The sequence below is a fragment of the Corapipo altera genome, unplaced genomic scaffold (genome assembly GCF_003945725.1).
Source record: "Corapipo altera isolate COAL_440 unplaced genomic scaffold, ASM394572v1 67, whole genome shotgun sequence".
Lineage (NCBI taxonomy): Eukaryota > Metazoa > Chordata > Aves > Passeriformes > Pipridae > Corapipo > Corapipo altera.
In genome coordinates, this window is record NW_020884906.1 from 7,450,463 (window position 1) to 7,464,106 (window position 13,644).

A 13,644-nucleotide genomic window follows, 5' to 3' on the forward strand; every position below is an offset into this window, starting at 1 on the left:
TGACCCTGCGCGGCCGCCGTCCCGCCCCCCGGCCGCGCCCTCACCCCAGCGCCGCGCCACCGCGCGCCGCCGCCTCCCCATTGGCCAGCGCCGAGTCCCGCCCCCGCAGAGCTCGCGGCTATTGGCTGGGCCGGGGGGCGGGGCTGTCATTGGTGGGCGGGGCTGTCATTGGTGGGCGGGGCCGCCAGTCGGCGTGAGCCGTAAGGTGGCGGCGATGTGGGAACGGGGTCTGGTGGTGTCGGCGCCGGGCAAGGTGATTGTGCACGGGGAGCACGCGGTGGTGCACGGCAAGGTGAGGGGGACGGGCAGGGTGAGGGGGCGGGGGGAGCTGAGGGGGCACGGCAGGGCGGGGGTGGGAGTAGGAGCGGGGGTTGAGGCTGGGAGAGGTGAAGGGGACCCGGACAAGAGGAGGGGAACCGGGCAGGGTGAGGGGTGCTGAGTTCTAGGCTGTGGTGCCGGGCAGGGTCAGGGGTGCCCGTCTCGGTGAGCGCTGCCCGACCCCCCATGACCTCCGCTTTCCCCCCGCAGGTGGCCCTGGCCGTGGCGCTGGACCTGCGGACTTTCCTCCGGCTGCGGCCCGGGGCCGAGGGCCGGCTTCGGGTCTGTCTGCCCGGGGTCGGCGTCCAGAAGAGCTGGGACACCCCCGTGCTGCGGGCCATGCGGGGCCGGATCGCAGGCAAGGCTGGGGGGGAAGCGCTGCCCGGGCGGGGTGAAGCGCCCTCGGTGCTGTTCGGTGGGACCCTCTGCGAGGTGACCCTGCTGGGACCCCCTGTGGGATGATCGTGCAGGAACGCCCGTGGGGTGACTGTGGTGGGACCCCCCCCATGAGGTGGCAATGCAGACCCCCCATGGGATGACAGTGCTGGGACTCCCATAGGGTGACTGTGCTGAGACCCCCCCACGGGTTTATTTGCAGTGTTTCCCTTGCTATCTCTGACCCTGCTCGGTGTATGTGCTTTGCTGACCTGTCCCCGCACCCTCCCTCCATGTGACCCCCCCCAGTGCTCAGGTGTCTGTGTGTGCCCCCTTCAGTGTCTGTCCCCTCCTGTTTCAGGCTCCCAGGGACCTGTTCCTGTGCTGTTGTAGCTCAGGCAGTGTTGGAACACAGGCAGGAGCCAGGCAGGGACTATGTCCAGGGGTGTGGCAGATGGGGGGCCAAAAAGGAACCTCTCTGGAGCTGGTCAGAGCTGGGCTCCTGAGGAAGGCAGGGATAAGGGGGCCCATTTCCTGCCTCTCTGCCCCACACCAGCCCTCACTGGAATTTCTGCAACATCTTGTACTGGATAGAGCCCTAGAATATCCCAGTTCCAGAATTCACGTTCTTTAATGAAGAGTTTGTGACTTCCCTAGTTCTCCATAGTGATCACTGGGAAGTGTAGCCAAGGAGGTGTTTGCAGGTGGAAACACTTGGATTTCGGAGTGGCTGGTGGAGAATTTGCTTTGTTATTTATCATGAACCCTGAGGTAGAACCTAAAATCGGCTCCACCTGTTTCTGCCTACTGTAACAGGAGGTGTTGTAAATATTGCTTTCAGTTGAACAATTCCCTGCTTTCTAAGTGTTTAAATTCTCCCCTGCTTGCTTCCATAGCTGACTTTGAGGAGTCTAAGTCCCCCAGCCTAGAGCAGCTGGATGCACTGAGGGAGTTTGCTGGAATTGCTGCTGAAGCCTCAGGTCCTGATAGCCTTGCTACCCTTGCCTTCCTGTACATGTGCCTGGCTATTTCAGCTAAGTATGGGTAAGGCTCTTCTCCTGCCCCAAAATAAACCTGTTGGGTGTTGTTCACCATTAGTTGCTGCTACAAAGTCATGGGGAGAAAAGAAATCCTCGGGGCAAAATAAGGAATTACAAGGAGTCTCACTTCATTTGGGTTCTGGGCCCTCAGGGGACTTGAGAGCTGAGATGGGTGGGTTGGGTGAGTGCCCTGGGCAGGCGGGTTGGAAATCACCTGCTTTCATTTAGGCATCAAGGGGCTTAAATCAGAGCAGTTCATCCCACAGTCACAACACAGACATCCCTCCCTCCAGCTGGCAGGTCCTCCCAACTCAGGGCTGTTCCAGTTTCCAAATTTGCCCAGCACCATTGATGCTCTTGGTGTGACTGGGCAGGTGGTCAGTCTGATACAGCCCTGTTGGCTTTTAGAAACCAAGTTAGAGCCCAGCTTCAAGAGCCCAAATTCACATCAAAGAAACCAAGGGTTAAAGAGCTGGGAAGTGCAGCTGCATCGTGGCTGGCCCTGCAGTCTGGGAGTTGCTCACTGGTGGCACTGGGGCTGTCACAGCTCTGAGACCAGCAGTACAGAGTTCTGACACTCACCCACAGGGAAAAGCTCCAGGGTTTCAGTTTGGGGTCTGTAGCACAACCCAGGTGTGCTCAGTGGAGCAGAGGGACAGAGATGTGTTCATATTCCGTCTTCCCATCAGCCCATTGCTCCAGTGGGATGTAACTACAATTACAGATTTGGGATATTTACGCTTTATTTAGAAATATGTTTAAAATCACGTTCACAGCAATCTTTGAAGGGGTTCTTTGTGATGCTGCTCAAGTATTTAGTTACCAAGTGTCCCTGCTGTCAGCCTGACAAGCTGTGCCAGTCATGGATCCAGCTCAGCAAGGCTTTGTCTCAAACTCAGCTAGGCCACTCCACTGGGGAATGAGCCCTCCTGAAGCCCCTGTGTGTCAGATGTGTGTGCTCATGTTGCCAGTTTTCAACCAGCTTTCCCTCCAATCAGTCCCAGTTGGCCTCTTTTGCCTCTGTAGTGTTGTCTCAGGGTGGAATTCGGGGTGGTTGTGTCATTCCTGTGTGTCTGTGTTCCAGGGACATTCCGAGTGTGGACATCCTGGTGTGTTCGGAGCTGCCCACGGGAGCAGGGCTGGGCTCCAGTGCTGCCTATGCCGTGTGCTTGGCTGCTGCTCTGCTCATGGTGTGTGGGGCCATCTCCTGCCCACTGCAGGAGGGAGACTCCACAGCCAGGTAAGGAACTGGGGAAGGCTCCCTGCCTGGCATCCACAGCTCTGCTCCCTGTGCCCCATCTTTGCTTTTACCTCCAGGAATTCTGGCACTGCCACCTCTCCTGCTCTCTCTTGGCTGTGACCAGTGGCACCCTGAGCCCGTTTCCTGTCTCTGCCTAGTGTTCCCAACCCTGTCCCAGAGCCCTGACCTGAAATCACATTTATCATTCACTTCTCCTGATAAAAGCAGCTGGATGCAGAGATGTCATAAAACTCATCCCATTTCCCTTGTCTGGTGTCACATACACATACTTAAACAGGCAAAAAAAACCTTGATTTTTCTCCAAGCAAATAAACCCCACATTTTAATGTGCTGAATTTTTTTAACCTCTATTTCCTCTGTTGTCTCTGAGCATCTTCCAGGTTTTGCTTTGAGTCCTCCGGGATCCTTTCTGGGTTTTCTGTATTTCCCATGGATTTTTTTTTTTTTCTGTGTGTGCTACTTTTCCTCCTGATCTCCTGCCTGTCTTTCCCCTTTATCAGTGGCTGGTGAAAAAGAGTTTCTTTCCTTCTGCCCTTGGAGCTCAGCCCTGGAGGCCTGGTGTGCTGTGCCCTGTGTGAGAGGAGGCTCTGTTTGAAGCTGTGTGCCACAGCTGGGGGGGGGCAGAACTTCCTTGTGCTCCCTGTGCCAGGTGCAGCCTTTTCTGGCTGTATTTGGTGTGGGATGAGAGTGAGACGGCAAGGGGGGGGGGGGGGGGACACGACTGTGTTCTGCTTCTAAACCAGAATTTGCAGCTTGACCCAGAAACAGGTTCTTGGAGGGAGCAGTTTGTCCCCCCTCCTTGGGCAAATCTCCCACACTGAGAACTGAAGGGGCAGCTCCACTCGGAGCAGCCAGGATGTCTTCATTCATTCCCTTGGCTGCAGCGTGGATCCAGCATAATTCCTTCCTTGCAGCTGGCACGCAGAGGGGAGAGTGAGAGATGGGGGTGTCAGACTTCAGAGGGTTTTTGCTTAACATGGCAAGAAAAGAACAGCGTGATATAATGGCTCCTGTGTCGGGAGGAATCGCAGCCTCTCAAAGAGGATTAAAAACAAGTGGTTTACAGCAAACCTCGCTCCTGTCTGGGAGTTGTGGAGTTGGGAGCTGTTCTCTGAGTGCTCCACAGATTAAGCACTGGCAAATGGGATGCAAGGTGTGTGGAGATGGATAAAGACGTTCAGCTGAAGCCTGGGGAAGCGGGAGTGAAGGGAAACAGCTTCCACACAGCAGGTGGCTCTTGGAACTTCTGCCTTGCCTTGCAAGACCCTGTGAGGCTTTTCCAAAATCTGTATTTGTACCTGTGCTCCAGCATGGAATACCTGTTTTATTCTAAAGACCTGTTGAATGGACTGTAGAGCAGGCTTGTGTGCAAGGAGCGTCAGAGGTGTGTCTCTGTGCTCAAACTGAGAGTAGGCTTAGGTAGGATATTGGGAAGAAATTCCTTCCTGTGAGGGTGGTCAGGCCCTGGCACAGGTTGCCCAGAGAAGCTGTGGCTGCCCCATCCCTACAAGTGTCTAAGGCCAGGTTGGACAGTGCTTGGAGCAACCTGGGATAGTGGAAGGTGTCCCTGCCCATGGCAGGGGGTGGGATGAGATGAGCTTTAAGGTCCCTCCCAACCCAAACCATTCCATGATTTGGGTCCCTGTGTGAGGTAAATGTGTCCCTGCAGGGTGCAGGAGGCTCAGCTGGCTCCCTGTGGGTGTTGAGCTTCCCTTGAGGTACCAGAATCCTTCAGTATGGAGAGAACAAGTGGGTTTGAGAGACTGGTGAGTTCTGAAGGGGATGTGTGGGAAGCCGTAGGGTTTTGGGAGGCAGTGGGGGAGAAATCTCTGAAGTCACAGCCAGCAATTGCTCTGTAAGTGGCAGCTCTGCCTTTGCTTTTTTCTGCTTCTGCAGCCCATTAATTAGTGTGTTCAGTCAGGGGCCTTGATCCTTGTGAGTCTGACCCAGCAGCAAAGTCTGTGCCAGCATTTAAACTCCCAAAGCATTCACCAGTTTGTGTGACTGCTTTTTCAGACGACGGAAAACCTGGTTTTGTGATTTTTAGGATAACACCTTCTGGATGTGTGTCTGCTTCCCTTCTGTGCTCCCTGGGCCAGCACTTGGCGCAGCTTCAAGTGTTTGGAGTTAATCCCTAAAAATCAAAGTATTTGCTGGAGATGGTGGAGTTAGAACTGATACACTTTTTGACTAATTTTGGGAGGCTCTGCAGCTGAGCAGCTGGTGAGCAGGGGCTGAAGTTGCACATCTGAAATGCAGCTTTTACCATTCTGTTCTCACCCTCTGCTCCTGTAAGTGCACTGTCCTGCCTGTTGATGAGCAGGATCTCACACCAAGATGAGAGAATCATGGGATGGTTTGGGTGGGAAGAGACCTCAAAGATCATCTCATCCCACTCCCGTGCCATGGGCAGGGACACCTTCCACTGTCCCAGGTTGCTCCAAGCCCTGTCCATCCTGGCCTTGGACACTCCCAGGGATGGGGCGGCCACAGCTTCTCTGGACAACCTGTGCCAGGGCCTCACCACCCTCACAGGGAAGGATTCCTTTGCAGTATCCCATCTAACCCTGCCCTCTGGCAGTGGAAGCCATTCTCCTTGTCCTGTCACTCCTGAACCTTGTATATGGTCTCTCTACATGTTTCTTCTAGCCACTTCAGGTCCTGGAAGTCCACAATTATTAGCTTCTCTTTTCCAGGCTGAACAATCCCAACTCCCTCAGCCTTTCCAATGTGTTTGGTGAGGTGGGGATGGGTTTGGACTTGCATCCTGTTAAATTTGATCTCCCTGAATCTGCTCCCTCCCTCACACTGGCCTGGGGTAATTGTGTGTTGGGGTCATTTTCTTGCCTTCCAGGTGGACAGAAGAAGAGCTGACGTTGATTAACAGCTGGGCCTTCCAAGGGGAGCGGGTGATCCATGGCAATCCATCGGGTGTGGATAATGCTGTTGGTACCTGGGGTAGGTGTGTTTGCTGCTCCCCACAGAAACTCCCAAATCCAGAGACCTGTTTCATTCAGAGCAGAGGGAATCCTTCGGTTTGCCCCATCTGTGAGCTGGGACTGGAGCCAGCTGGGATGTTGGGGACTGGCTGCAGGAACACCAGGGCTCTGTGTCCCCCGGGCAGGTGCCGTGGGGCAGAGACCCCACCACAAATAACTGATATTTTAAACATTCTGGCAGGAACAAAGAAGCCTAATCCCATCCCAGGGATAATGCTGGAGAAAATGCAGTTGGACAGCTGTCATTTAGTTTCAATTAGCAGAGACTTCCCAGTGTTTTGAAAGTGTCCTTGGAGACTGTTAATAATCTTTCTAATGAGACCTAATCGCAGTGCCTCTGTGAGGGTAGGAGCCAAGTGAGACATTCCTTCTGGACAATGAAATTCCATGCTGAAGGATGGCTGCTCACCCATTCAGTCCATGGAAGTCCTTGTGCTTGGCTCTGCCCCAGGGAAGCGCTGCTGGATTCTGTTTTTTTTCAGGGAAGATTTACTGCTGGCCAGACTCTTTGCCTTTTAAAAAATTATTTGATGTGATCCCAGAGTAGAGGAGAGCAAAGGGAAGGGCCCTGGGTTAACTACGTCCGGCCAGACCCTCTCATTAAGGCAGCAGGGTGAGGCACATTTGTGCTGCTGGAGAACATGGTTCATTTAGCTGGTGTTTCTTGCAATTACTGTCACAGGCTCTGGGTGAGGTTCTGAGGATGAAAGAGCTCCTGTGTTATCTCTGTGCTCGCCCTGTGCCGAGACAATACATGTATTTTACTTTAGGTGGAGCCCTGAGATACCAAGCAGGAAAAATCGCACCATTAAAGAGGTAATATTGGAGTTTAAAAATAACCCTCACACACGGTGGGTGGAACATGTCAGGGAGGCTCTGGGTGGATGATGGGAGGTGGCTGGAGCGTGGGAAGGGCTTTGCAGCCACATTTGGGGTGGGCAGCCTGAGTGTTGCCTTGGTTTGGGGTGGATGGGGGGGACAATGAAACGTTTGGTCATTATCTGACATTAGATGAACACAGCACAGAGGATCAATATTAATTTCATGGCATTATGGGCAGCAGGAATGGATCTGCTCCTGGCAGCAAATGACATTGTGGGGAGGGGGAACTTTGTGCTTACCTGGTGGGGGGAAAACCCACTGGCAGAGAGAAATCTGGGTCCTGCGTGTTCCCTCTGCCTCCTGCCAGCCAAGGATAATCTGACTCCATTAAAATCTTTCACAGTGCATGAAATTGCTCTATTAGCAGTTAATGGCCACTGCTGGCTACCCTCATGGAGAGGATTTCAAAGGAAAAATTTTGCTTGAAAACCATGGATTTCAGTAAATACATTACAGTCCTATTTATAGTACTAGTACAGTTGTTCCTTGTATCCAAGAGGAAAAAGCCTGAACCCAGCACTGAAGCACCTGCTTAAGTTTTGTAAAACTAATGGGTCTCCTTATCTTGGGTGTCTGAAAGAGGCCTTTTGAGGCAGAATGAGCCTTGGGGACTGTGAAGGAAAGGGGCCAGGAGATATTCTCTGCCCATGGCAGGGGCTTGGAATGAGATGGGCTTTAAGGTCCCTTCCAACCCAAACCGCTCTGGGATTCTCTGTCTGCTGTTGCTTTCAGGGTGCCCATGCTGAGGATCTTGCTGACCAACACAAAAGTCCCTCGAAGCACCAAGGTCCTGGTGGCTGGGGTCAAGGAGAAGATTCTGAAGGTGCAGCACCTGTGTGGTTGTGGGCATGGAGATAACCCTCATGTGGGACTGTAGCTCCCACAGTGATCTTTTGGGAGATTCCTCCTGTGGTCGCTGCATTCCTGTCTACTGCCTAAAAACCAGCTGCCTGGGAATGGGGGTTCAGCTCATCTCCTCCTTTCCTCCAACATTAACAGGGCTTGCCACAAAAATCACCAGTTTGCGAAAGAACAGTTCATTCCTCTGGCCTTCCCTTCTCTTCCTCCATTTTCTGCAGGCAGGAGCAGCACTGCCTTGCAGTGGGGTGCTCTGTGAATGAGTAGCCCCAAATGGGGTGAGGAATTGCCCAGCTCAGAGAGACTGGGACTGGTTTTATCCCAGTGCTTTGGAAGACCAGTGTCTCACCTCTTCCTTCCCCCCCTCCTCAGTTCCCTGCAATAATGAACCCGGTGCTGGACTCCATCGATGCCATTTCTCAGGAGTGCCAAAGTGTTCTGGAAGAGATGCCTGCAAATCCATCACCAGAGTATTACCCTGTGCTGGAGGTAAGGGGCTTGTTTGCCAGTATTTTTAGACACTGCTGCTGTTGAACATCAAAATGTCATTTAAAGAACATTAGGTCTGAGGAAAAAAAAAATGTGATGGCAGGAAATGTTCAGTTCCGAGCGAAGCCGTGGTCTGTGTGTGCTGCTTTTAATGCCCTTCCTGGAACCAGGAGACACAAAATGCTGCTGCTGCCGCCTCTCCACAGCTATGGGTGGGAACGGGGGTAGTGAGCCTGGGGCTCTGTGGACCTGTGGCTCTGGAGGGTTGGTTTCCCTTCCCTAAGAATCATGATGTCTGTGCCATGGGCCAGCCGTGCTTGTTCTGGCAGTCACTGTGAAGCAACTGCTCTGTCACTGCCAGGGCTGAAGTGAGGAGTGGGAGCCCAGAGCCACTGGTTTGTGATGGGCTGGTTCTGAGCCAGCTCCCAGTGCCCTGTGCTCGTCCTGGCTCCGGAGAACGACAGACAGAGCTGTGCCCAGAGCTGACCTGACAGTGATGCACGAGGTGCACACAAAGATCTGTTTGTCTTGGCTTTGCTCACAGAGAAGAGGCTGCTGGGGGGGAGGAACACGCTTCCGAGTGGAAAAAGTGCTGAGAGTGCTGTAATGCTGATCCCCAGTGCCTGGGGGAGGGATGTGTGTCCCAGCTGAGCCAAACCTGGCCTGGCCCTGGGAGCCAACCTGGACAGTCAGGAGCCACTTGGTACCAGCAAGGCAGATCTTTGTTGGCATCTGGATCTCTTCTGTGAGGACTCTGCTCGTCCTTGCTCTTGCTGGTGGGTTGTTCCCTCCGCAGCTGTGAGAAGTCTCCTGTGGGATTTGTGGCAAAGTCCTGCTCCCTTTGCACCAAGAGGCTGGTGGGATCCTGTACCCATCAGGGTGGACTGAGCTAGCATCAGCTGGGGGAGGTCTGGAGTCTGTTCACAGCACAGCTTCACACTGCTCTTCCCCTTAATTCCTTGTCCTCAGGCTGTTGCAAGTATTGGGGCACAGGGAAGAGGGGGGATAATTTGAGTTGTGCTCTGAGATCCTCACATGAAAGATGTCAAAGCATCCTTCTGTCCCACACCCAGGAAGCAGCTCTGCAGTGAGCAGATTCCTGCCTTGAATCTGTTGTTTTGTCTTGTGCTTGAAGAGCCCTCAGAGGCCCAGCTGATTATATGCAGCATATATATAAAAATATATATTTTTGGCTGTTTCTGAAATGTGCTGTTCTGGCCAGCGCTGTATTAGACCCATCGAACTAGTCTAGTGTGTCATAAGCTGTCATCTGATTCCTGGCAGATTTTGGATCAGGAGATGACAGGTGTCTTGGATCATCACAGACAGTGCTGTGCCCTCGCTCAGGCATGTAAAGAGGCCTCTGGATGGACGTGTGTCCAGCCCAGCCAAGAAGGGTGATGGTTGTGCTCTGTGTGCTGCTGGCTCCTTCCTCTCCCTGCTGTTCTTTAAACAGGACAGAAATGCTCTGGAAGGGGGAGAGGGATTATTCTTGCACTGTCCCCTCCTTGTAGTGTTGGCAGGAGACCTGTGTGGAGCTGAGAGAGGGTGATGTGCCCCTGTGTTCCCTGTGCATCCCTCCTGGCTCACTGTGAGCCGCAGACAGGTAAGAGCTTTGGCCACTGGCTGGAGGAGGGGACACAGGGCTGCTGTTAGGGAGCCTTTCTGGGACTGGTCCTGTGTCCCCTGGCTTGTGACAGCCTCTGGGAGCAGCCACTACGTGCTTTGGAGGTGGTGGAGTTGGGGTGTCAGAGTGGTGTTGCTGAGAACAACCTTCCTCTGCTGCTGGTGCTGATGAGCTGTGATGGCCCTGTGGTACCTGGGGTCCAGTGTCAGCTCCTGACCCTGCTCCAGACTTACTCTGAGCACAGGCCAAGCCCTTCCCTCTGTTCCTGAATCCATCACCTGTTGTACTGGGAGGAGAGAAGCTGTAACTCCCAGCTCTGTGGTGTTGCCCATCCCTTGGGGCTGCTGGGGCAGCTCTCTCTGGAGCAGCAGCTCTGTGCCTGGCTGGGGCAGTGGGCAGAGCTGCACTCACAGCGCTGCCAGGAGCGTGGAGGTGCATTCACAGGGTGGCCTGTGCTGCTCCTGAGGGAAGGACTCTGTCGACCCCACTCGAGCTGGGTGCCAGATTCCCAGTGTGGAGCTGCCAAGAGGCCCCTTGGCTCCTGGCCCAGGCCCTGCCCATGAGGAGGAGAAGTGCTGCCCAAAGCAAACAAGGGGAGGTACCTCTGTGTAGCTTCTGCAGTGGTACCTCAGTCGTGTCAGAAGTCCCTGGATTTAGCTCTACTGGGTGGATGGCAGGGCAGGGGGACAGCCAGGAATGAGAGAAGCTGGCTCAGTGCCCTTCCCGCGGCCTTGCACAGCCTCCTGCTCAACACTCGTGTGACAGGGAGAAGAAAGGAGTCAGGAGGCATCACAGAGCTCTGCAATAAATGTCTGCTGGCAGCTTGCAGTGATCAGGGTTTTCTCAGGAGGTCCAGGAGCTGTTGTACCCTTGTCACTCTACAATGTGTGAGGGGGACAGGGACAGATGAGCAGCCCAAGGCTCAGACTCTGTCCTAACCTTGTTGCCTGGTGCTGGTGGGTAAATTTCTGGCAGAAATGGGATGATTGGAAGGTAGAGCAGCTCCCCTGTGCCTCTCCACCACTTCTGTAAAGACCCTCTGTCTCCACATGTGCTCACCTCATCTCTGTGTGGTTGCTTTTAGGAATTCTTTGACATAAACCAACACCACTTGAACGTGCTGGGGGTTGGCCACCCGTCCCTGGACAGACTGTGCCAGGTGACTGCGTCCCACGGACTGCACAGCAAGCTGACTGGGGCTGGTGGGGGCGGCTGTGCCATCACCTTGCTGCCACCAGGTCAGTGACTGCCACCCTGGGCATCCTCCCACGTTCTCCATGGCCCTGGGGGGCTCAGCTTTGGGGGCAGAGGGATCACTGCCAGCCCTCGTGTGGCTGTGGAGGGATGGAGTGGGATGTCTTGGTACAGGAGGGGTTGCAGTGTGTCATCCAGGGGCGGTTCAGGGCATTCATTTATGTGTGTCAGGCCCTGAGGGCGCTGGCCCTGTACCAGGGGCCATGTGTTTGAAGGTGCCATGGCCTGTTTTGCTCTCCCTGCGGTGGCCCAACTGACTCACTGGCTGCTCTTGCCTTTCTCTTGGCAGACACCTCCCCACTGGCCGTGGAAGCAGCCAAGCAAGACTTGTGTGCCTGTGGATTTGAATGCTGGGAGACCAAGATCGGGGCCCCCGGGGTGACCCTGCACTCCCTCTCCTCTCTGAACACCCAAGTGCTGCACATGCTCTCCCAGAGTTAAGCTGCTGCCTCTGGCAAGAAGAGCCCTTGGGACCAAAGCTCAGAGTTTTGTGTGCCTGGATGCCTGGAAACTTCTTCCCCACTCTCCTGTGTCACTGAGGGCCTCTACACATGGATGTGGAGCCAGTTTTCAGCCTGCTGCCACTGGGACTGGGGGCTGCCATGGGGACCCGGGAGCACCTGCCTGCTCTTGGGTGAGGGGTGGGTTTGACCCAGGCTCTCAAAATCCTGGTTTGAATTTACTTTCTCAACTGCTCTGCTAATCCCAAGGGGCAGGAGGAGAGGGGCTTGGCTGGATTCCAGCAAGATAATGACACTTTGCTGCTTCAGATGCATGTGGTGTCTCCTTCCTCCCTGGTGTCCCGTGGAGGGGGCTGGCAAGGTGGATGTGCTTTGACATTTTTGGGTGATGAGCATCTTGGCAACTGAGGGTTGACTCTCAGATCTCTGTTTCTTCTGGATTCCAATTCACAGTAGAGAGGAAACCTTTAATATGGCTCTTACTGCTACTAATTAAGAGTTGGGTAATTAAAATGCAAGATAGAGCACAATTCCAGTGAAATTATCAGTTTTCACTCTTTTCCATAATCTCTACCTGGGCTGATAAGCAGAGTGCTGTGGTCGGGCTCTGTTTTTATTCACAGACTCAAGGTCTGGCTCAAACAGCACCTGTCACTTGCAAAGAGGGCAACTCCAGGCAAGGGCAGGCTTAAAATTTCTGCTTTTAATAACTGTTCTCTCACGCTTCAGTCTTAAACCAGCACATCCCTGACCCTGCCTGGTGTTGGGTTTACTTTGATGTAATTAAGTAGGGGAAAGAAACCCAAACCATGTCCTCAAAAGCTCACCATAAGTTGCAGTTGGCAAACTCTAAAACCTAAATGCATTTAGACTTATTACACAAATGTAAATGGATTTTTTACTCCTGAAATTTTAATGAGTCGTGCCACTGAATAGAAGGGAATTGGCAGGGAAGTGACTGAAGCCGGAGTCTCTGGGAGCCATGAGCTGACTCTGAGTGACTGTGGTCTCTGCTGTACCTGCCAAAGGGGTTTTATCATTGTTCTCTTTGTCTGGGGTGGGTTTTTTAATTGGGTTTTTAAGTGTATCTCTGCTCAAGAATTGCTTCATTTAAAACTGACTAATGAATTGACAGAGGTGTGGAACTTGCCTTCCCCTTCCAGCCCAGGAGTAACAAAAGCAACTGTGAGAACCTGAGATGTTCTGGCTCTAAACTCCCAGCATTGTGGTGACCAGCTTTAGTTCCTTGATCACATGTAAAACTGTCTCTGGTTTTAATAAATTGATGGGGGTTTTTATGTGCAAAGTGTTCTTTGATAATTATTCTGGGTACAAAAGGAAAACAGTACCTTACACTGCTTCAGGAGAGCAGGTCTCAGATGCTGGCTTTCTACATGTCTAATTACAATTCCAATTTGCATCCAAGAACGGCTTTACACTAATCACAAGTCAGAAAGGCTGATAAATAATTTACTATTTTCTAATACAGTGTAATCAATGTGAGTATCTGGGAGCGTGTTGACTTTAACCACTTACATGTGTCTGTACTTTGTGAGGGTTGGCACAAAGAAATGCCAAATCCGGCACGGGGAAAACTCGCTTCTAAACGGCACGTCAGGGGCTGAGCCTCATTAACTGCCTTCCCTGGAGCGAGGGCTGGGGGAGAGAATGGAGAGGGAACTCACAGAATCCTGGGATCACTGAGCTTGGAAAAGACCTCCAAGATCATCAAGTCCAGCCCTTGACTGACCCCCTCCTTGTCACCAGACTAGAGCACTGTCCCTGTCCTGTCCCTGTCGTTCCTTGCACACCTCCGGGGGTGGGGACTCCACTGCCTCCCTGGGCAACCCCTTCTATAGCCTGACCACCCTTTCCATGAGGGAATTCTTCCTGATGTCCAGCCTTAACCAGCCACCTCTGCAGGTTTCTTCCAGGTTTGCTCGTCTCACTCTGGTCCCTGCTGCAGTGGAAGTGGGGGATGTTCCCAGGCCAAGGAGGGGTGTGGCACTGTGGGGGGCAGGAGGGTGCCCTGGGCTGGGGTCTGTGGGACTCTGCTGTGGGAAGGGTCCCGAGCCAGGGT

General features: G+C 53.5%; 1 protein-coding gene across 1 annotated transcript; it reads left to right on the forward strand.

The window, feature by feature from the left end:
• Positions 1 to 182: 182 nt before the first annotated feature.
• On the forward strand, positions 183 to 12,870 carry MVK (mevalonate kinase). The gene is made up of 10 exons (XM_027652267.1): positions 183 to 292; positions 529 to 676; positions 1,590 to 1,737; positions 2,818 to 2,973; positions 5,849 to 5,952; positions 6,764 to 6,809; positions 7,608 to 7,698; positions 8,106 to 8,222; positions 10,934 to 11,087; positions 11,393 to 12,870. Exons 1-10 carry the CDS (start codon positions 215 to 217, stop codon positions 11,542 to 11,544), a joined length of 1,194 nt encoding a protein of 397 aa, XP_027508068.1. The 5' UTR covers positions 183 to 214; the 3' UTR covers positions 11,545 to 12,870.
• Positions 12,871 to 13,644: the final 774 nt, after the last annotated feature.

Excerpts from the sequence above, each read along its gene's own strand:
- MVK (XM_027652267.1), top strand. The coding sequence starts at position 215 with ATGTGGGAACGGGGTCTGGTGGTGTCGGCGCCGGGCAAGGTGATTGTG. Across the intron at positions 5,953-6,763 it reads TAATGCTGTTGGTACCTGGG|GTGGAGCCCTGAGATACCAA; the intron begins GTAGGTGTGTTT and ends ATTTTACTTTAG. Across the intron at positions 6,810-7,607 it reads AAAATCGCACCATTAAAGAG|GGTGCCCATGCTGAGGATCT; the intron begins GTAATATTGGAG and ends TGTTGCTTTCAG.